At 43.1% G+C, this 24,312-nt stretch overlaps 1 protein-coding gene across 1 annotated transcript; it reads right to left on the reverse strand.

Annotated features, from left to right (window-relative positions):
* Positions 1 to 262: 262 nt before the first annotated feature.
* On the reverse strand, positions 263 to 1,691 carry LOC105282586 (elongation of very long chain fatty acids protein AAEL008004). The gene is made up of 4 exons (XM_011344643.3): positions 1,500 to 1,691; positions 1,085 to 1,368; positions 582 to 884; positions 263 to 495 (listed from the first exon to the last, which is right to left on the reverse strand). Exons 1-4 carry the CDS (start codon positions 1,573 to 1,575, stop codon positions 325 to 327), a joined length of 834 nt encoding a protein of 277 aa, XP_011342945.1. The 5' UTR covers positions 1,576 to 1,691; the 3' UTR covers positions 263 to 324.
* Positions 1,692 to 24,312: the final 22,621 nt, after the last annotated feature.

The raw sequence follows: 24,312 nt of genomic DNA on the forward strand, positions 1-24,312 counted from the left end.
TTATAGTAATGTATAGTTACTACACACTTAGATTTGCAAAAACGGCCGATTACAAAAAACTCAATCGCTGCTACAACTAAACATTTGCTTTGATTTCAAGTCGATGGAAGTTGCCTATCGTCGGAAAGCAGATCTTGAGTTAACTTGATTAACTGTTTAAACTCTTTTCGACCATTATGGCCTGCACTATACATGCACATGTTTATTGTATAAAGAATGGCAGAAAAGTAGGTATTGATAAAAAAAGATACAATAAAATAATATTATATTTTATATTTCTCTCATATGTATTTGAAGTTCATTATAATAATAACATTATAATAATCAAGCAGTTTTCGATTTTTTATAAGATTTTTTGAAAAAGTCCCAGAAAAACCACAAGTTTGTTGAGCAGAGAACGAAAGTTACGAAACCTAAATATTTTCCTTTTGTATCACAATCAATTGTTGTTAAGCTTGGCGGTAAACCAGTAAGCAATATAGATACAATGTGTGTCTGTTAACAGAAACAATATTTAATTAAGCAACATTTAATGGTATCGGAAGATATTGGAAAATATTGGAACTAGATTCTTTGCTTACCATTTGAATAATAGTGAGCCACTTCTTAAACGAAGAAATTTTTTGTTGTATCCTGGATCCATAAGTGCTCAAAAAGTAATACGAATACATTATTACATGCACACTACAATTGAGCGTCAGCATATACATGATATGACCATGAGGCAAGTATCGTAAGATTATCCAAACATAAACAGCCGTAGAAATATGATGGTACACATGGAAAACTGATACTTGCCGATATTTTTTTCTTAATACAAACACTACAGTTTCAATAAAATCAATTAGCTTGAGTATTAGCGCCCACCATACCATCCCAAGCATCTGAAATAAAAAGATTGAACATATTTTCATACCTATCTTTATCTTGACACATTCACCGCCATAGTGGTCATTGGTTGACCGATAGATAATAAATAATTTAAATAAATTTAAACATTGCTTAATAAAAGTAAAACAGTAATTTAATGCACTAATTTGAATTCGGGCAAGTCATTGCGTTTACCAATTTAAATCTAACTTACTTTTTCAGAATTATCACCGCATATTTTATCGAAGGAATCACAATATCTCCACACGACTGTGAACGGTCTACCGTTCGTTACCATATTGAACACCAGCAAAAAATTTGTGATAACTTGAAAAATATTATAGCATTGCATAAACATTTTCAACGAATATGGCTGCCTATTTTTCATAAAACGTGGTCCAGCAACATAGATAACGTATAGATAAACGAGTATTATGCAGGTTATTGGTATCGATGAAGATATCAGCATCCATTTTATCGTTCGCGGATCCATGAAACCTATATACAACACAGTCAAATTTTGCGGTAAGAGAAAAGGGGATGTTTTCCGTGCGCCCTTTAAAAATTTTGTGGATTGAAAGATGTGTGATGCAAGAGAATCTTCTGTATATACATATATGTAAACTTACCAGACATTTCTTGCGAAATATTACTCGATTTCTGGAGTAATTCTCCTGATATTCCTGATTCATCCTCGTACTCCATGGTTCACTTAACTTCTGCTTCTCACACTTGTACGAATATAACTGTTAGCTGGCAGTGAGATTCCGCTTTTTTAAAAACCATATTAACCGTAATTGCATCTTTGAATATTCAGTGCAAAGGTTACGAATCGATTTGAATTGTAAAGACAGGAGCACAGACTTTTGCATAAGCGCATAAAAAGATGCATAAGGAATTTGAATGGTTATAAGTATGTGCATAAGGAAATGGACCAATCAAATTCCTTATATCTAAATAATTAATTATATTAATTACTTAGATGTTTTAATTAGGTAGTATATTATTGAGTAGTAAATATTGGGTATTATATTATGCATCTGTTTATGCGCTTATGCAAAAGTCTGTGCTCCTGCCTTAAAGAGAACAATAAATGAGAACTTTTCATTAAACATTAATACTGACGTTATGGCATTGTATTCTTTGATATTGAATATGTAATCCAGTGATTCCGAGAAATTAAAAAATGTGCTTGCGTAATCTGGCTTGTAAGATTTAAAAATTCATATGTATCTACAATCTGACTTGTGAGGCCGAAAAGCGTGCAAAAGTATGTCACTTGAACTTTCATGTATAAGAAATGTATAAGAAAAAATTGTATATAGATTTCTTGATTCCACATTTCTTTGCGTTTATTTGAATCCTTTGCATTTATTTGAAGAAGTGTCGCTCAGGAAGAACAGAATATTACTGTGTATAACAATGTATAGCTCGACGGCGATTGCTCATCGCACGGTAGACATACGTTAGACTGTTCATAGTATTCCTATATTAACGTCATTGAGGTTTTAGCGCGAGATCTTCAAGATAATTAATTACTCTTCATTAATGCATTAACAGATACACTTTAAACAATGTTGTATTTTGAAATAATTAATTAAAGAATTTCTGGAAATGGCTTATCAGTATGCATGTAGTACATTTTGGAAAGGAGCAATGATATAAATATTATATCATTTTTAATTATATTAATTATTTAGATGTTTTAATTAGGTAGTATATTATTGAGTAGTAAATATTGGGTATTATATTAAAATACATGAGAAAAATCGGTCTTGATTTGTGAATTCAAATTAACAAAATATGTTAATAATTATTTTATTGAACTTTATTGAATTAATATAATAATTTCCTCAAAAGCAAGAAAATGCTTTGAAAATATAGCATAACAATTTGTGCAACTCACACAACATTTCACGGGACGCATATAGGTAGCACATGTGCATCAGCACAAACAGCACGTATCTCAGTCCACTACCAAAACCTCCTCTACGTAAATCTTGTGGGCAGCTATGCCGCATAAAAATACTACTTACCTCCCGAAGCGCGCGATCGATTGCTCTTGCCTCCTGGAACATCCCTCGATCTTCCTCCGCTACCGAAGTCGGCCATCTTTTTCGGGCCTTTCTTCGACTGCGTCCGCGGCTCCGCGGGCGACGTAATCAGGTAATTCCCTTACATTTATTACTGCGTCGCTCAGAGAACACTCCAGCCAGCTGCTTAAGATTCATCGTGGTTGGCAGGTGCGGCTCCCCCTGCAAGGCGCGCAAAACCATCGCGAAGTGTCGCAGCCGTCGCGCATTTCAATAGCCACTGCGAAGAGTTGCGTCACATAATGCTGTACTCATCGACCGCGCGATTTCGAATCAATCGAACCCCTCGCGATAGTATATCGATATGGAATAACAATATATCGATTGCCGCGTGAGAGCCGCGTGAAGCAGCGCTTCGCTGATTGGCCATCGCTTGCGTGCGTCATCCCCTCCACTACGGTGAGCCGTGAGCCGCGGCCGCGATCTGGTTTACTGCGGCGCGGTACGTTCGTGGCGCGGGAGCGACGTAATTATCATATACGGACTCACGCGGCGAACGGAAAACGGAATCCACCTCGTTCTCGGCGCAGAGCAGAAAGAAGCGAAGGACGTACCTGGTGCGGTTGGTCTTCAGGGCGTTTTTACGACGAGGTAAACGGCCGCCCGTGCACGTCCATTGAGTAATGCGGTCGCTTTCTTCGACTTGTCGCGTTGAGGAGTGAAGTCTCGCCGGGTCCTCCTCGGTCCCCTTCGCGGCCGGGCCTCTTCGCCGGCATGCGATCGCGAGAACTCGTTCACGCGCGCATTTTCGCTTTCATCGCCGTCCTCCCCTCGCCGCTCGCCGCTCCTCGTCTTCGATCTCAGGCGCGGTATGTTCACACAGCGCTTTTTATTCGCGAGGTTCATCCGAATATCGCGTCGCGATGGATCGCACGCGGATCTTGAGAGGCGCGCTAATGGCGTCAACGCGAGAGGATATCCAAGGGAGAGATGGGACTATCTGCGCGGCCGCGGAATGCATCTGGACTTTTAAGGTTAGACGCGGAGTGTGTCGGTTCGGTCCACGAAACGTCTCGGAAGTGTACGTCTTTTTCAATATCGTCAAATGATTACGCGAAGTACAAGCTATTAACGTAACGTGTGTCAAGATTATATGTCAAGTAATTAACTCTGCTTTTAATGAGATTTTTTTCTTGCTTCGCTTGTATCGATGAGATCATATTATACAAGTATCATGTAACGTGAAGTATTCCGGAATTTTTCAATATAATGTGAATTTCATTATGGACACGCACATTCCTCTAATATAATATTGTATATCCACTTTTATCGGAAAGTGATAGTTTTTTTTTTAATTTAGATGAACAGACAGACTTCTATTATTTTTACAAAATAAAAAATATGAACAAAGTAAACCAGCATTAATCTAAGTGTAGTTATTTGGCGACGTCAATGAAGGAAACTGCACGCTTTATAATTGCGGCGTTTTATGTCAGCGGATTTCACAATGTCATCGCCGTGTCCTTTCGGCTCACATGGTATTTTAAGCCCCGAATTGCATAGAAATTGTTTAAGATTTTCCAAATATTCCATAGATTCCAATCAGATTCCAATTGTCCAAATTTGTCAATGGCAAAATTTGATATACGTTTGAGCGAATCCTATTTTTTTATTAATTATATCAATTAATTATTGAACCTAGTAGAATAAAAAATAACAATTACATATATTGATCGCAACATGTAATTATTACGCAGACTATAATAATACATATAATGATAATCGCCGTTAACGGGATTATCGGCGAGTGTGTGGGTGGTGAACCCGGCACTTTAGATATCGCTAAGTAGATTCTCACGTACGTTTCTGAACCGAGATAATCGGAGTTATTTCGCGCGATCCCATCGCGCAGTGCGCGCGATAATAGTTTTCGCACGGGCTCTTAAATGCACGATCCGCGTAAGAGTCTCGCGAACGTGCGAGACCTGCATCCGCGAACGCGGATGCACTCGGGATTGAAAGTATCGCCATGCGCGACTGTAAACCAGGTAAAACTGTCTCAAGAAGCGCGCCGTCTGCGGCACGCACAGGACCAGCCGTTGAGAGGCGAAATTTGAAACATTTCAGGATGCACCCCGGCGAGCTGCTCGCATACATTAGCACAACTGCCAAGGGAGCAGGCACGATCGACCTTTAGGCAACTAGACGAGACGAAACGGCATCCTCCGTTGCGAGAGAGGTGTGTCATTACATGCAATGCTAACTGCGCGTGCCTAATAGCACCGCAACTAGGATTGTATTCGTGCTGCAGTGTTCACCCGGACCTCGTTCCTGTATAATCGATGTCAGGGTCGGGCTCACGAACCGACGTTACTAAACTCGCCGGAGATACACCCGCTTCTCAGTTGAATTCGAATAATCGGATTAATCCGCGTTCTGTTTTAAACCATCGTATAAATACCATAATTTTTCAATTTCTGCTCCGGCCCGTCTTCCGCGACCCCATAATTATTTGTCCGATGATCTGCAGATGATTTCCGGAGATTTCTTACCCTTGGAGAGGGAGATGACCCCCAATTAGGCTAGCACATGATGCGCCGCAAAGCGTTCATTCATACGAGATTAACGTAATTAACGTTAATAATAACGATAATTTTTCGCGAGAGCGAAGGGAATGAACATGACGATTGTGATGATATCCTTAATGAAGATCTGCGGCTGGTAAGCGCAGAGGAAGCATCGATAATGCCGCGAACGACTAACATAAGTCGAGCGAGATACAATCGGCGGTAACGAGAGAAACCCCCAAAGAAAAGCGGGTAATGCGTTATATAGCTCGCAACGAGAGCCCTTTTACGTCGCAACGAACGAGCGATTAGCCAGCTCCGCGCGGACCGATTCGGATCCGCCTTTCGATTTCCACGGACGTAGCGTTCGAGATTGGGGCACGGCGGCGGCTTTATGCTGCTATAGTAAATCTCGAGGTAGACGGCAAATAGCGGCGAGGGACCAAGTTCAAATTCCCCGGTGGAAGAATCGCGGAAAATTCGACTAACTTGGCACTCGGATGCGGAAAGGGCGGAGTCAACCGGGCGGCTCTGCGGAGTTCGTCTAATTTATATCCGGCGTACTACCCGGCGCCGTTTCTACCCAGGCGCGGATCTACGGAACAGCGACGCCGGATTAAATTCTCTCAAGTTTCGGCCTCGGTCCTGTAAATAATATTCGATATAAGATATTAGATACGAGGTGCGGCGACTGCGGCGGTTTCGAGCTGTCCGACAGGGCAGCGGGTGATGTATAGGACTTGTGCAGAAACTCCGTCATGAAGTCGCGCGTGTCGTACGCGCCGTGAAAACGAATCGACGAGGAGAGAGACCGCCATTTCTCTCTCTCTCTCATTTGCGCAAAGTTCATGTGATCAAAAGATACGGTTTTGCGACAATTCACAGCAAGCGAGATATGATCGCGAGATGGATCGTGTATGTTATTATTTACGCGAAGTGTCTATATATATCAATAATTACAGCATTTGATATACAAGATTTGTCAAATAATTTTTTATTCATGTTTTCGCTTTTTCTTAATTCACTCTTTATGCGCAATTTTGGAAAAAGAATTGAATAAAATTCTCATTGCGAGAGACATATGGTGACTTGAAAAGCGATTAAAGCATTTTACGTATTTCTTAATGGCTTTTTTCGTATACGCTGAATCGCCTGGCCAATTCTTTGCAAGGATAAACGTAAGCTTCCTGCAGCCAGATTTACGATATGATTCTAATAATTTTACTGCGAGGCATAAAAGTATCCCAGTATATGGTTAAAGCAAGTCCTGGGAATGCATCGTTTTCTAGACTAGCGATAAAAGCAGACTTTGAAGATTGAGATGGCCGTACGGAAGCCACAGAGGAAAAGACGTTGTCGGCTTGTAGAAAGAAGCAATTTTATTGGCGTATTGGCACAGATCCAGCGAGAAGCAAATAAAACACTGTCGTGATTCCCGACAGGACGGAGACGTACAACGGCGTGGCACGAAGGCCGACTTTTAAAGCGCAATTTAAACGTCACAACTGACTTTTTTTACCATCAGTTTCTTTGCAAAAGAAATTTTTTTAATTTTTTATTCCAATTTTTACGATATTGCAAAAATTATTATTTGCGTCTCGATCAAATTGAAATGTCAGCGCCAGAAAACTTAATATTTTAGAAACACTAGATGTGTGTGCATGTGCTATTACATACCACATGTTACATATAAGTAGGTCATATCAGTATGCTATCTAAGAGATGATATAAGGATCCATTAACCGACGTTGATGCATCCAACATAATAATCAGGTCGTGTGTGCATTAATTACTATCACGTTTCTGTTCATCTCTCAGTTATGAGACCACACTTCCATTAAGAAATTATGCCTTGAGTGCACTCTCTCCTCTGTAAAATGTATTTGAGCTCGTCTTAGATTCAGACATGATAAGTGTCTGTTATAAAAGTGATCAACGCACCAAATGAATCTAAGAATTTTCTTTAATGTATTTTCGAAATAACATGCTTAGTAATTACTTCTCCACATGCAATTATATTGCATATATTTTTATGTAGTCTTATTGTCTCTATACTATTTTTCAGAAAAATCCTGTTTGCGTGTATAGTCAATAATAGCAATCTTAATGGCAAATTCGTGTAGTATTCAAAGCATTATAGTCTATTTTGCAAAATTTTCTTCAAATTTTGATAATTTATTGCTTTATCTCGAGTCCAGCATTCGGACAACATGAGATGAGTCGAATTAAGGGACGAGCACATCCTCAAGCTAGACGCCAAGGGTCGGTGAGGTCAACCTTCGGCACTCGCAAGCTTCTTAAGAACCGACAATGAGTGCCTGAAGGCGCTAAAGAACTTCCTCCCGCCGCTCGTTGTTAAAGAAATTGTCTTGGCACGTCCTGGACCCCGAGATATACTCAACCACTTGAGTATAGCATTTGTTCCCGGGACGCGCCAGTCAAGATCGTCTCGCTGTTCCGTCCAGACGTTAACAAATGACATCTTCCTGCGCGTTCATCTTTTAACTACGCCACGAGAAGCGAAGAAATTCGCTTAAATCGAGGGTCTTGAACTAAAGAGAGAGATTGTGTCGCGCGTGACCTTATATACTGCGAGAAAAGTCGGTTTTGCGTATCACAACCATCCATACGTAAGACAAAACTTTTGATTTAATATATAAAACAAACATTTTAATGATTCTAGATTGCACGTTTTAAATACAACACTTTTTAAGTGATTCTATAATTGTGTGCGACAAACGGCACATTCTTATAAACATTTATATCTACTTCAGAGCACTAATTTTGCGGAGTATTATTTTGACAAACATAATTCGCACGTTCGTCACAGACACGAGGTAGTGCACATTGTGCGAAAGTGGCGTTGCTAAGTAAGCTCATAATCGTCGCGTCGCATTAGGCTCTATTTTCGGTGGTAATTTCTCCTGCTGCCTCGGCGAGACGCCGCTGCAGCGCGGTCTGGCCCACGATGTGTTCCGAGGCGGCTGTTCCTTTTTTCCTCCGTCTTCCCTCCCAGCTTGATAAATTCACCCGATGATCGAGAGGCGTGACTAACTGGTAGACGTTAGTCCGGCGAACACGCGCAGTGACTTTGGCACGGGCACCGGGCCCTCTAATTAGACGTTTGCTCGTTGGCCACGGAGGGGGCTCTCGTACCAGGGCGATTTTTCTGCGCGACCTATTCCACGAGGCAATCCATAAGTCGTTAACGACTTAGCACGGTAACAACGGCTTTAATTGACGAAGAATCGCGCGCACCGCGTATCAAACATTCGGCCCGGATGCGGAATATGATGGTGCTAATTGTCGGCGCAACAATATGCACATCCACTTAACGGCGGTTTACCGAGTCATTGCGCAGCTTCCGTAAGTTGCGCCAAGCCGCATTCCGACGCGATTCCTACACGCGTTCGTGTTATCGCTGGTATTCAGCGTGTAGTTTGAGGTATGCTCCGTCAGTATATTAATATTCGGTTTCCCTTACAGTAATGTAAATTAAACGCTCAAGCATCAATTTGATAATTCACAGATATCATGCGAATGCTTGCGAATCCAGTTATGCGCATTTACACACCGGGTAAATGATAGTGACAAGATTGATTCGTAATTAAAAGGACTACAATATTTTTCATTTTTCTTCCCATAAAATGGTAAAAATTTTAAGACTAGATGGCCACGCTAAGTGCACTCATCCTTGATAACGCTGTGGCGCTTAACTATACTCTATTAGACTCTAACTATAATCGCGCTATTATTTTATCCACGAGACATCCAAGAGCCGGCGCAAGGTCTCACCTCTTCTTCTTCGCACCTCCCTCGCTCCTTGGGGCGTTACGCAATTAATTAGACTGCGGCGGATCTTCGATTTAGCGTCTACGCCGACAAAAGGCGAACCCGTGCGCTCTCGCTCGGTGCGAACGGCACCACAAGCCCGAGAAATGCCGAGACGGTCCGCTCTCCCTCGCCTTTGATGCCGGCGGATTTGCGGCTCTATTTTGCATTCCACGTGGTCTACCACGCGACAGCGCTTTCCCTCTTCCCCGTTCCTTTCTCTCCCCCGGCCGTCTCCCTCTCTGTATCTCGCTTCTCTCTTTAGACTGCCTTTAGAAAATTAAAACGAGCCTATGGCGGCGACACGCGAGCACATTGTCAAGCGTTGCACCGCCAGGCAATTAGCTCTAGTCTCTGCTAGTATCTATACTCTCGTCCTTCGTTCCTTCTCTTTCTCTCTTTCTGGCGACCTAAGCATTCGCTTGAAGTTGTACTCTTCTTCCCGCTGCATCCAGATCGTGCGGAGAATCTAGCGCCGAGAAGCCCAGACGAGTCGGATTTACTAGTCCGTTACGTCCGTGGCATTTCTCTTGGTGTCTCCACTCGCCGAGGTTTCTGGCCGATCCCGACACGCCGTAGCCGGCCAAGAAATCCCGCGTGCTCCTAGAAGCCGATCCGACTTGGCAGGAAATAGACCCGTGAACCGCGTGGTGTCTACGGCGCCCAACGAAATTAGAGTCCACGCGGATCCGCGACGCGTATTTTCAGCGCGGCGCGCGACTCTTGCCCCTTCTCGCGCGGGCCCGAGCCGCGAAACATGTTGGTGCTTTGCTTTGCAAGGGCGGATCTAGAACCTCCGTTTGGAGCATCGTTCCAGAATAGAATACACTTGCAATTTGTTTAGCTAACTATTTTTGTTATGTATAATCTAAGCTACAAAATCTATGTTTCTCTTGCCTCTAGGTGTAAATTGCTCGATGATATTTTCTACATTCGTTTCAGTTTCAAAAGAGCATTTGTAACAACTAGCCCTGATCGTCTTCCTGCATACTGAACGTTTTTAAAGTTGGTTATAGTTCCCATGATCCACTCCTCCGCAAATTCGCCCGTCTATACGAACGCGCGAACCTATTATACAAATGGACGCGTGCGAGTAAGTAACGCGAGCAATCTCGCACCGCACGAGAGTAGTTAATCAGATCGAGCGTCAAAACTGATGAATGACTTTATGCTTTTGCGGGTGTGTCTCGTTTGTATTAAATGACTTTCAAGATATACGACGTACGATCAATCTGAATGTACTGCCAAAGACGTGATAACTTTCTCTCGTTTCCAGTTATTACCAGTTAAAATCTTCATAATTTTGACCATTATATTCTGTATATAGGTGTACGTTGGGTCGTTTGAGAGAGGATAGAAATACACCGCACAGTGGTCAAGATTACCAAACACCTGGTCGAAATTCTGTACATACTCAAATTATTCTAAATCATATATATATAACTGCAATTTAGTGATTTTCCCATAATTCTGATGCAATGTAATTAATATAATATTAATTATATATACAGGGTGTCCCATTTTAAAAGTTGCACTGAAATATGTCTTCAGGGAAGCATTTTGAGAAAAAACTTCGGCGCAGTTTGGCGCAGATAAACTTTTTCTTATTTCTTTTGATATATAATTAAATTTTAAATTTTGTTTGATTTATCGCGCCGACTCACGACGGGGACTTTGAATCGCAATATTTCATTAGTGTTACATCACAACAGCACTATCTTATTTTATTTCTATTAACTGTAATGAAAATTGAATAAATAACAGCGTTATCAGAAGCACAAAGGATACAATAAAACAAGGATGAAAAGATTTAATAACCCGGTACGTGATAACTTCGTGAATGAAATCACAATTGTGACACCGATTATGGCCAAAATCATATTAGAGACTTACGATAATGAACTTTATACATTTATAGCTCTCATAAATGAAATTTGTTTGGACTATAACTTTAGAGAAATTTAGTACGGACTTAGAACTAACAAACAATAATGTAATGACGATAAAAAAATTTTTTTTGAAATGGATTTTGGCCACGTTTTCAGTCGTTTTGACCACTGTGCGCCGTGTCGGAATCTCAGGGAAGTTTAAATTTTACCTCCGTCCAAGGACAGCAGGTTGAAACTTAAACTTGCAGTCTCCAAGTTTTTCCATAATTCTCTCCTCGTTGCAGATCCCACATTGTCGTCGAACGGAGTTCGCTTTTAAACTTTGTCTATTTTCGCGAATTCCTCCATACCGTCTTTCCCAACCGTATTTCGCGGCTATGTGAAATTCGTGTGCAAATTCCGTGCCGTACGCGGCTATTATGTGACCCGACACGCAGCGAAGCTCCATTTTCACGAGTGGCGACGATAAATCCGGGCCGAAACGCGGCGAGATTATTGACTGCGAACATTGCGGGAGAGGCAGCGTTTTTTTTCTAATTACGAGATAAGGTGTATCACGGTACACCTGTAACCGATTTTCACGGGAAATTCGAATTACGGCGCGGAAAATATGAGCCGCACGGTAGAAATAGCGGCGGTCCGGCCCGCTATTAAGTATAAATTACACGTCGCCGGGAAAAATAGGACCAACGGGAAAGCTGAAGGTGCGATCGGCTGGAAATACGATTCCCCGCTTAGTGGTGTTCCCGCAAAATTTACGAGCGTCGTAATAGATATTGGAACTGCGGATTCCTTATTACGTGCCGCCGTTAGATAAAAGATAATGATGATTCCTGGCCGCGAACTCTGGTGCGGTATAAAACCGTTTTCTCTTATGCAACACATACTACATCTTGTTCCGCGTACGATATATTGAACGTACCTAATAGATTTTATTTCAATATCGTATATGACAGCCACTCATTTGCTTGTAATCACATCGCTGATTAACGAATATGCGACTGAGGTTTTGTGGTTTGCACAAGTGGCCAGGACCGCTCTCTATCTGATCGTAACATCCAGAAATTATTACTTTTCTCATCATAATCTTGTTAGCAACATGAGACGTGAAGAGAAAGTTGCACGCAAATTTTCTTGTAAATGTAAAAATAGGCAAAATAGGCAAATAAATCAGTCGCTCCTGAATAATTAGATAAGACATGCGGAAGTTTAATATCTTTCGTCAGCGAATAAGCAAATCTCTCTCTCTAATAATAATTTTTACAACTTATGAATAATAATTGCGAAATCTTCGGGAACAGAAAATGTTAAAAACAGTAAGATAATTGTGGAAAATTCATGTTAAAAATGTTTGCATATACTCAAGTTATCTATAAGTCTGACTAATCGCAACTCTATCACTTCTATGTAAGATATGTGTGGATATTATATTTCCGCGATAATAAAACCATGTATATAAATTTCTTTATATGCAAGCAGAAAGGACACCTCTCAGTTTGGATAAAGGATAAACTTCGGCAGAGTAGTTAGAATTAAAATGTGAAAGTTGGAGATAGCATCGGCGTTCCATCATCGTCCCGACCCACGTGTGCCATTCGAGATAAAGTTCCGGTACTTCGGCATCTTCGGCGTAACATCGCAGATTCTGTCAATCGATTTAATAGAAAGTTCTATGCGCGCGTCCCTATGGCAATTGACTCGCGATCCGTCGGAATTTACAAAATAAGAAGAAGAAGATCGAAGTCGACAGCGCGGTGGCGCCAAGGCGTCGACGCGCATACGCACCCACATCCGTCTGCAAGTCTGCGTTGCATCGGCTTAATGAGAATACCGAGAGACGGCTGTATAAGTGCGTATGTATGCGTGTATATGTGTATATGACAGTAGTGGTCGACAGAGTGGCGGACGCGCGGTTCAAAGGGCGGCGAACGATTTCTCGTTACGATCGAGCCGCGCGAAATGTATTATTTATTTGCAGTCGCGCCGAGCGCGCCTCGGCGTGCGAGAAAGATATCCTTCTTGCGCTGTGAAGGTATACGGACGAGGGGATCTTGTTTGCGAAGGCAGTATGCTCGCAACGTAAAGAGAATCCGCGAACTACGAGAATCGCCTTTCTTGCTGTTGAGCCCGTGAAGCCGATTCTTCTTTATGCCCGGAGGCCGTTGTGCGTGCTCGTGCGACGAATGCTCTGATTGCGCCGGTTGTTTGTGCAGGAATGACGAATGCGTGGACGCTTCTATTAATTAGCAGGAACGCAAGCAATAACACATTAATCACCGCACGCTGACTCATTTTTTATACATATTTATTCAGCTGAAAAATACGAGGCTGCATAATTATTATGAATGAGGATATAATTATTATAAATGAAGCTATCTATTCACACGAATATCCATTCTCGCACAACACTCTCGGCTAATAAATGTTGGGCAAACAGATTCGACGTTTCTTCAATTATTGTACCAGCTCGAAGGCTGATTACGGCGCATCAGTTGCGTAGGCAGTACCGCTTGCACCATCCCCAGCCCCGCAACAATTTGTCACGGGCGCAATAAGAAATTATTGCCTGGCAATTCCCACGTGCGACCGACAACGAGGTACATCGGATATGTCTGGCGGTCTGATCGCTCGCCGTAACTCCGTCGTCATTACACGCAACGCGTCCGCACAGCTCCTTAAACGAGCACGGCAGTCCGCAACCCCTCATCACCGCCCGCCGCCAATTACTAAACGCAGTTACTAAACCAAACTGACGAGTCGCTCGTTTATTTCCCGTGGAAAAACAGAGCATGAGCAGAGCGGATCGTTCGCGAATCGCTCTTCCTGCCGGCTCATCGTCCCCGTGAGCTCAGTCGCGGAGGAGCGCACTACATCTCTCCCCGATGTAATCCTAATAAACCAACCGACGGAACCAGTTTCATGGCTCGGAAAGAGAAAACGCCGTGTTGGCGAGTCGTTCTCCGCTCGCTCGCGTGCACCAGAGTCACCCGCGCCGCGCCGAGCGCGGAAGTGACGCACGTCGCGAGCCGCGCTGTACGACATTGCGGCCGCACGCGTGTAGACGACCTCGTCGGCGGCCTACTGATGACGCGCAGAAGCAGTCGCGTGCGCTCGTATGCGATTTAGCGCGCGTTCGTTCCCCCAGGGCCGGCAGTTCGTGCGGTTGACATTTAAATACATTATCATAACAATGCGTGCGGGTGCATGTTAAGTTAATATCGTCGTATCTTCTTCGCCGACCGCCACCGCCGCTGCACGCGAGACGGCAGTCCTTTGCTAAGGAGCGAAGGGCGGCGATTCCTCTCTGTGCGCGCACTCGCTTCTCGTGGATGCGCTTCTTTCCTCGGAGCACGCATCCGTGACACCTCGGGCACGGCGAGGGTAATGCTTCTCGCTTGCCGCCGACGACGATTTGTTCTTATCGCGGGAAATAATCGAATACGCGTGCTTGCAGTCCGAGTGTTCTCCAGTGTAAGCGCTGTCGGGCATCGATCAGCATCGTCGTCCTTTTTCCTCTTTCGAGAAAAGATTTTATTTATCTACCATTTACGGTCGTACTCCTTCATGATGATTCTCTTTTCGTTCGTAGGATTTGTTTTAGGTCTGTTAAAACCAGGTGTGCCAAGTTGGATCTTCTAAGTTAAAGGACCACGAAGCGCACATGCGAGGAATTTATCTTTCCGGGATATTTTGATTTAAACCTCAATTGAACGCTGGAGACGTTCTAGAGAAATCTCTTCCGTCTGTAGCGCATCAAGCAGATATATCCAGCAGCTAAATACGTATCTCGAAGGTTTTACTATGACACTTACCTCTCTTCTATTTCCTCTTCTATTTCCGAAGACTCTGATATATTGTTGTACATTGTACTCACTATCTCTATTTAGCCGCGCGATCTCTTTGCTTTAATTCATTCGGTGCGTCTTGGATTTGTCATCTAGAACAAGAGCCACGCTCTCCTCCGTCGGTCAGCAAAAGAATTCCGGGGATAGTACGAGAGCTGTCCTCACCCTGCAAGGACGGCGAGGGGGAGATGCAGGACTGGTGTAGGGAATAGGACAAAGAGAAACGTACACGAGCATACGAGCGTACAAGCGTAGATGTAGCTGAACAAGCTCGAGACGTCTGTAGCGGCATGCGTCACAAAGAGACCGCAAACAGCCGCGGTAAGAGAGGATTTTTAGTGCTCGACAACGAGAAAGAAGCTGTGGGACCAGGGGGAAACGAAGGGAGAGAGTAGGTTCGTAGAGAATATGCTGATATTTATTTATGAGTGGTAATAATAATTGATCTTAGGGATGTGACTCTATGGGGTCCAGAGGGATACCCGCACTTGGCGAGCCCTGAGCTGGTCCTGGGCCTTACGACTTCTTTACTTCGCTCGGCCGTATATCAACGCCAAACGAAAGGGTTAAAGGTGTAGAATCCACTAAATAAATTTGCGACCGCCTCGGCTGCCAGCCCTAGGGTTCAGAGTTTAGATCAGGATTCCTCGTATGGTAATGGGTTAGACGATTAAAGATAGAGCTTCTGTGACGCGGATAGACATGATTTATTCGCTTTACTCACCACTTAACGGTTACATATGTCTTTTGCAAACGAGAAAAATTAATAAAATTTAATATAATTATTTAAAGCATTTAAACTTGAAATTTTTGTAATTATTTATATGCATTGATATTTTTAAACAGCTTCGTAATATAAACGTTTTGAAAGTTGAAAATGAAATAAACTAAATAATTCACAAATACACACTAGAATTCAGTATTTATTATGTTAATTGTTATTTTCTGATGTTTTGAGATGCAAGTAACAAAAATAACGTATACATATTTGATTGATCTAACGCAGGTGTTTTTTCTTTGATGTATTATTTCCGCGAATATACCTCTTCATGCTCACATCACTCGTAAAAGGCGTACGTGGCGCGTTCACGTTGGCGCAAAAACATGATATTTAGAAGATATCGACATTTCATATCGTCGACTTGACGACTCTCTGGAGTCATATAAAACCATGTGTCACCGATCGTGTTTATTCCATTCCCCGCGTGAGTATACTCATGTAGTAGTACCGCTCGTTAGTTGGCCAGAGAGACATTAAAGTCTTAAACAGCACTGTTTAATAAATACGTCGATCGTAAACTATTTCGCTCGAGATCATTAAATATCAACGTATTACAAAAGGACCTCTCTTTCAGCAGAAGGTTGCCCTCTGCTCCAACTTCGTTTTTGCTCTCTTCGCTTTTGCTATTGCATTCTCCGCACGGCATTCGTAATAAATCTGCGCCTCGTACGCGTACTCGTCGTGCTCCTGAAGTCTACCTTGAATACCAGCGAGTAACAAGCGAAATTAAAATGACTAATGAAAATTCTCTAATGTATCGATATCGACTTTTAGTGGCGCGAAAATCAGAAACATCTCAGTCGTTTCACAATTCGAAATTCTAAATTCTCCAATGTTTCCAGTAACACTGCATCACTTGCGGCTTGTTCTTCCAGACATCCTAACAATCCCGATAATCACAATTTGAGAAATGTTCAAGAGGTCATCCTTTCACGTTTCGCATTCCCTCCGAAATTCCCGCGATTCGCGACGCAGTTTCTCTGAAAGAGGGAATGCAAAGTGGCGATTCCGCTCGAGATACGTAACCGGCGTCAAGGTGGCCGACCAAGGGTATCGCGCGAGACGAAAATTCTGGACCGGGCCCATTTGGCCGCGCGGTGACTCCCATACATCACGCGAAATCTCTCACGCGAGCGCGTGCAGGAGGGTCGTAAGACGGACGAGACGATGTCGGCGTACTGCGCTCGGGTCCGGCAGCCTCGTCGGTCCTACCACGACTTAAAAAGTTTGAAAAGTAGTCTTCTCCACGTTAGAGTTATGCGCGAAACGCGCGCACCGCGCTCGGACACTGATAAAGCGGCGCAGGGCGAGGTGGCTCGCGGCGCTCTCGCATATAAGTTTCGTCCCGCGATTAATGCCCGCGAGGATGCGCGGTACGATGGTACGATTCCGGGACAGACGGGCGAATAAATTGCCTTGCTTTAATAAAGCTCCGTGTCTTCGCGCGCGCGTTCCCGTCTACGTGATCTAATTTCGCCTGTGCGCGGGAAATCGATGGATAAGAGTCAAATGTCAGTCAGGAGTTAGTCAAGAGTCAGTCAGCCGACGCGTAAATGATTGCGGTAATAGCACATGCGATGCAATCAAGAAAATCAAGGGATGCGTATTTTTATATTTTCATTTTCTTGGAATGTAAAATTTTTTGACAGACTACACATTTACTTTTCCTTGAATATGAAATATAATTGACTTTTACAAGAGAAAGAGAGAGAGTATGTGTGTGTGTGTGTGTGGAATATACAGATAACATTATCTCTCACGTTTTACATATTTTACTGACATTAATGTCGTAAACTAGCTTCTCCGTAAGAAACTTCGGACAAAGTACGATAAGCCCGAGCGTATGCCAAGTCTCGGTTTGGTGGTATGAAAACGTTGTAAGGTATCTTCTGGCCAATTATTCCCAACTTCGGTATCTACACTTTCGCGAAAGCGATATCCGCACTGAGATATTGTCGAGGCATACCATATATTTAAACGCCATACTCCGCAATGCTCCGTCTCACCATTAACATATTACATTTTCGCGCCGTCTGGCAAATCGCCTTCGATCCCGCGCTCTTTAACTGCCCAGGCGTCGAAGGCAGCTCTTATATTCTCAGTACCGAGCGGCGTGCACGGCTCTACGCTGTTATTGTAATAAATACCTGTGTACAACCGCGCGTTAAGCTGCGTCCGCGCGCGGACCCGAGAGGGCCCTGCAATAAAAGTATCAATGCCTCGTATCCACTCACCCTCTCACCCTCTCGCCTTCTGCCATCAGGGCCCTTATCGTGGTCCATCCTCGGCACCTCTGTGTTCTCGAGAGAGCGCGTACATTCTCGCAAGGCTGGGATACATCGCTGTCGCTGCCGTTGCTGCTGCAGCGGTCGCGCTGCACAGGCCGACGGCCTAAAGCGGGCAATAAAGGGGTACCGCGTGAGCAGCGCAAACTCCGACGCACAAATCAAAAAGTAATGGCTAGTTAGTCGCGCTCGGCGCGTAAACGCACCTCATGGATGACCGAGGGCGGATGTTTAACCCCGTGGCCGAGAACGATTAGCCGACAAATTGAACGCGCTTGGTCCCGCCGTTCAGCCGCTCGCACGAGCGAGCAAGCATCGGCGTGAGGAAAGTCGAGTGCTGATGCAGAGAATGTCGATCATGCGTAACGGATCAGGCTGTCAGGCAATTACGAGTTATTGGATGTAGCTTGAATATATTATAACTTAATCGGGACGAAAAGAGCTTCCAAGCACGAAAAATGAGTGTGAAAAATGAAAATTTAAATACGTGGTTACTGTAAGATAATGCTTGTAGAGCAGATAAAACGTTGCAGTTAATTTATTGAAGTTAATAGGTATAGGTATATTACAATTACTTCTAAAAAACATTTTTATGTATTTAATAAATATAATACAATTGTTGAGGATATATATATCCGTTCTTTATTTTCTTATTATTTAAATGCACCGTCCGCGCCAAAAGTTTCGCGCCCGTTCGCGTTCGTTATAATGTATCCGTTATAATATATTCCGTCATCGCTCGGTTATCACCGTTTTCGCCGCGTTCGTTTCCCTTCGTGTTTCTTCTCGCCCGAGCTCTCGCGAGCCGAGATGCGTGCGATCAACGCCCCGATTCTGGCAACGAGCACGTAGTCAGATGCGTTTGCACGTATTAAGTCAGTTTTATAAGCGTGGATAAGTCTATTTGTAACCGGTTTGTTTGCCAAAGTGTCGCGTGAATAAACAATATTTTATAATTAAAAGGAGCATTTTCCTTGCCCTCACCGCTCCCGAAAGAAAAATATCGGAGAGTACCGCGCGGAGGGCACACGTCCGCAGCGTTTGCCATTTTCACGTTGGTGTACGCAACAACAATATTTTGTAAAAGAAAATAAAATACAATGAAGAGACTGATTTTTATGTTACTGTTCTCGCAGAAGTTTTTGCAGTTTCGAAAATGTAATAATAGTTACAAAATACCAGTGTTCATTCTCTCCTGGCAACTGTAGAAGAGAGATAAATGTAATGAACTTTAGCACTTTACCTTTCCATATATGGCCACAGACAAGTTAATGACTTCTTTCTTTTCTTTCTGTTCTAGGTAAGTACAGTGCACGGCAGCATCTACACTGTACAGAAAGCTTTTTCATCGTTCCAGACGTTACAACACGTAAGCGCAATGTAGAGTTGATAATGTACTATCTAAATATTAATCTAAATATTTCCGGTTCTCGATATAGCTTTTTGAAATACACATATACATTTAGAAAATTTGAACAACAGCGGTGTACCGCGATTTTAGATAGATAGAACGGATAAGATTTTTCGCGCAATGTACTACAATGCGCGTTTCGCAAAATATCGTGATATTCAAACACGCGATCATTTATTTCGCAAATAATCTCGGTCAGGCGAGTATCTCTATGCGCGTGAATAATCGTTGATATCGAACGCGCGGGAACGAGAGGCGCGTTAAAATTTACTCCGCGAGGCGTGCACACCGAACTCTCTCGGAGCGTGAACGCGGATTAACGTCGGACGAAGATTCACGGCCCGCTTCGGGCGTCGCGACGGGCACGGGCAGATTTTCCTTTCCTTCGTTAGCCTAGCTGATCACGGATGTCAACTATCATCGCCGTATTCACACACCGTTGAACTCGCCCCGATAATACTTTCACGGCGTTTATCATACCTGGAGTCGCTTCGGTAAACTCCTCGGGCTAACGACTGGGCGCCTCGAGGGTGGAGGAAGGTGCCGGAGCGCCGCGCCGCATCTAACTCAATCGTCAAGAATGCAGCTACGAACTCGTCGAAAGAAAAGAGAGGAAAAGACGCGGAAATCGGTAGAAGGAAGATACTATCTGCGACGCTTTTACGCTTGTTAACCGTTCCGTTCGTGCGCAAAGGGTAGCCGTATTACCACCCTCTCCCCGAGGCGCCCTGCTAATTATTTATCGGCCGTGTCTCGGTACGAACGACCTCGATGTGACGGAACGACTTTCAGCAGCAATGAAACGGCCACGTGGTTGTGCCGGACGAGCAAGATGAGGCCACGCGAGCGTAACACAGTGAGATCTAATCGCGATAGCTGGTGTATTGGTTAAACGTAATTCGTTCCCCGAAGACAGCCGCAATTGGACGCGTCCGGAAAATAACGAGCGCACTGCCCGAGGATGAATTAACCGTCTCACGCGAGCGGCGAACAGGGCAAAGCGCTGTATTTCCGATAGATAGATACAGCCGTAATCACATAAGAGGCTCTCGGTTCCGTCTTCCGACTATTGGAGGGATGCGTGTACTAGCGCGCACGTTCGCGGATCTCTAATGAATATCTAACGAGATAATCATACACATGAATATCCGAACGGCTCGGCATCTGCATTCAACTTGATCACGATCCGATATTTTATATATACGTGCGTCAGATGATGATATAAGTAAAATATCAGTACGGTATGGTAATCGCGAGCTTTGATTGAATTTCTCTGCGTTCCGCAGTTTTAATATCCGACAATTGCCGGGAAATCGCGTGGGAAATATTGAATAAGGAATATCTCTCTCTGCATGACTGAAGATTAATCCGAGGAAAGCACTGCGATTTTAATCGCTCGAACAATGTTCTTTTTTCATTAATTTTGAGAAAGATCGTCTTTTCAAATTATTCAAGAAATTTGTAGAAATCGGAAGTTTAAAATAAAAGTAAGAAATAATATTGATACGCGGAACTATATGGAATGGATTACATATGCATCTATAGATACAAATACCGGTAGTTTCATTGATAAAAATATCCATAACTGCAAAATCGTGCATGCAATAAATACAGCCCCGCCGCGGTGGCCTCGTAAATACGCATATTATAGTTCGTAAAATCGGATAATCATTCGGCCGATACGGCCCGAATGAAAACAGCGCGTGATAATGCTTTGTCCACGGTCAGCAGATTGGCGATTGGTACACGCTGAGCCATCGTTTCTGCCTGCGAAAAACTCGCTGCCATTTCCGTGCCGTAGGCAATCGAAATTAAAATTTATCCGCGAAACTTTCTCTACAATGATCGTCGTGCGTTTAATTAAAGCCACGTACGTTGATCAATTGTCCCATTGTCCATGCTCTCCGCGCCTCATTGTCGCGCCATTCTAATGTTTTGTACTTTACAAGTTTCACTCACGCTGCAATAATTTTATGTGCTGGCTATTTTATTCTTGAGACGACGCGGAGAATCGCGATCATATCAATCCACGCCAAACTGGATATTCAAAGTTTATTCAGTGATAACTCGTTGTCAAATTGCCGTCAGCAAATCAGCTGTAAATAATAACGATAGTAGTCAATCGCCCCGCAGAATCAATGAATGAGAAACCACTGTCGCTGATTTCTCCGGTCTGACGAAATCTGGAGCAGGTCCGTTTCCGGCTGTACGCGAAATCGCTTTTACCTAGCTGGTAAGCTCATTTGCATACATCACACAATTTTCCATTCGTAGATACTTCTTACTAGAATAACTGAGAAGTCGGAAAACTTTAATTGAAAGCGCTTACTTATAAAGTAGAGCAATTTAGATTACAGTACTGGAAAGATGTTATCGCGTCCAAAAATATATCAGAAGATTAAAATAACAGTTAATATTTGCTAACATATTGAGAATAGTGTGGCTTCAGGTTATTCAGATCGTATACATAAAATAAAAATTAGGTTATATATAACTTGATGGAGCGTCATCGTGGATTATTAGCAGTTCAGCTGTTAAATGTTTAAACATAATATTTGCGATAAATAAATATATAATGAATTAATTTTAGAGATGTGTTTATTTTAGGTAGTTATAGAACTGATTCGATTTTACGGTTGGCAGTGTTAGCACACGAAAATTATTTTACGATATTCAAGGAGGCTATTTATTCGCCGAATTAATCGCGCGCAAATGGTAAATAGGTCCATTGCGGAAATTTCATGAAAAAACGAGATAAAGCTGACACGGGAATAATTAAACGATGGAACTGGCGGGTTACCGGATTCGATTTGACGAAAAAATATGAAATATTGCTTTATACCATTTGTACTCGTCGTGTTTTATTTGCGTGCTTGTATTTGTTTTCAAGAGTCGTATATTTAAAACCAAACAGAGAATGATTTTTGATAAGCCCTCTCTTGATTATATCCAAGTTAAAATTTTTTGCTGTACCTTTCCGCAAAAATTTCTACGTACGATCATTAATCAAATATGACAAGCTAATCTGTTTTACCATTTCACTGCTAGCCGATATAGAAATTAAACGTGAAAAGTGCTTGTTATTTATTTTTCCAACCATGCGATATTTTAGACATTCGCGTAATTCATTTGCATTTTCGGAAATGTCACGCGTAATACATCATTTCACATAAACATCTCCACACCATTTTTAATTAACTAATGAAAATTTCATCACGCAGTTTATCAAATTTATTATTAATATAATTAAAATTTAGATAACAATATCAAATTAATTAGAAATGATATTTTCTGTTCCTCAACAAAACATGAATTTCGTATTTAGATAATAATTAAAAAAGAGGAAAATAATGACAATCATTATAGCGCGAGACTGAACAATCATTGCTCTTTTAAGCTGCTCGGTATTGGTTTCTTCTTTAACCAACGATCGATGCATCATCGCGCAAAAATCGTCACGCGTGGTCACGTATCGCTCATTGTCGAAGCTCGGCGAAGCTCGAATATGTAATCGACTAGCAAATGCGAAATACTTGACCTGATTTAACGTCGTTGCTGACTAATGACTCGGCTGAATTCAGCTTGTGCTCCTCGTTCGCCAATCATCTCCAGGGTAAATCTCGTGGCGTTAGCTCGTGCACAGGGGTACCTACGCGTGTACATATGTACACGTACGTGAAAACGGCACGATGAGACGGTATGAAAGAGCGCGTCTCATACTTGGTCGCTCCCAGGGGGTTGCTGCTTGCGCATAAATTTTCACGCGCGCATGCATGCGTGTGCCAAGGCGTTCCTTAACGACGGAAATATATATCGGAGGAGAGTTTGCGCACAGGAATCCGACCGACGCGAGTGCACGGCTTCACACCTGAACATGTGCTTGCAAATGAAGGCGGGATTAGGTAAAACGAACTGAGAAAGACCCGCGGTATGTGCATTCCTACGATCGATTGAATTCTCGTCAAGAGTAGCGCGACATTACGCACGATCGCTGTTATCTTGATGGCGACGCAATTCTCGATGAAAAATACGTGAAAAAGAATTTTGCTTTTATATTGATAAATTATACCATTTCTCTCGGAGCAAGTCCGTTATTATAAGATGTATCTATCTGTTTGCGTGAGAGGTGCACGAATTATGTAATTCTAACGATCTCATCTCGCTCACCTTCCGAAGGAGCACGCGGAATTCTGACACGAGCGTCTCATTAAGTCACAGCGCGCGTACAAATTGTTTCCCTTTGGCGTCCAATAAGGCCGTCCAATTAACGAACAAATTTGTTTTGAGAAAAATAGACTACGAGCCGTCCGGGCAGGTTTGAATGGCGAAAATAACGAGGAATCGCGCGCATCAACTCGAAGCAGTTGCATCGCGCAGTTAAATCGTCGTAGCTGGATTGCTGGATCCCGCGTGCGCAATTGTTCGCGAAGGGATTTTCCAGCGGGTGACGCGCGCGCGTCGAATAATTTCGTGCAATTTCGTGAATATCGCGGCTGACGAAGTTCGCGTCCGACGACGAATTGACAATAACACGACTATGCAATTTGCACTTGCTGAACCTCGGTGCGGCGGTGGCTCTCAATAATTTGTGCGCTCGGCGTCGCTACCACCGCAGTCGCGGCACTCTTCAACGATCGTCATTACGCTAATTAGCCGCGATGACTTTTGCGGAGGCCGAGCGACCACGAACGACCGAACACACGTTATTTGCGATTCAATTGAGACGCGAGAGATCCGCCGGGCGAATTTTCTCTCTTTCTCTTTCTCTCTTTCTCTTATCCATATGAGAGCGAGACACGC

Source organism: Ooceraea biroi, chromosome 4 (assembly GCF_003672135.1).
Source record: "Ooceraea biroi isolate clonal line C1 chromosome 4, Obir_v5.4, whole genome shotgun sequence".
Classification (NCBI taxonomy): domain Eukaryota; kingdom Metazoa; phylum Arthropoda; class Insecta; order Hymenoptera; family Formicidae; genus Ooceraea; species Ooceraea biroi.

Excerpts from the sequence above, each read along its gene's own strand:
- LOC105282586 (XM_011344643.3), bottom strand. The coding sequence starts at position 1,575 with ATGGAGTACGAGGATGAATCAGGAATATCAGGAGAATTACTCCAGAAA. Across the intron at positions 885-1,084 it reads GCGGTGATAATTCTGAAAAA|ATGCTTGGGATGGTATGGTG; the intron begins GTAAGTTAGATT and ends TTTTTATTTCAG. Across the intron at positions 496-581 it reads GGCTCACTATTATTCAAATG|ACACACATTGTATCTATATT; the intron begins GTAAGCAAAGAA and ends TTCTGTTAACAG.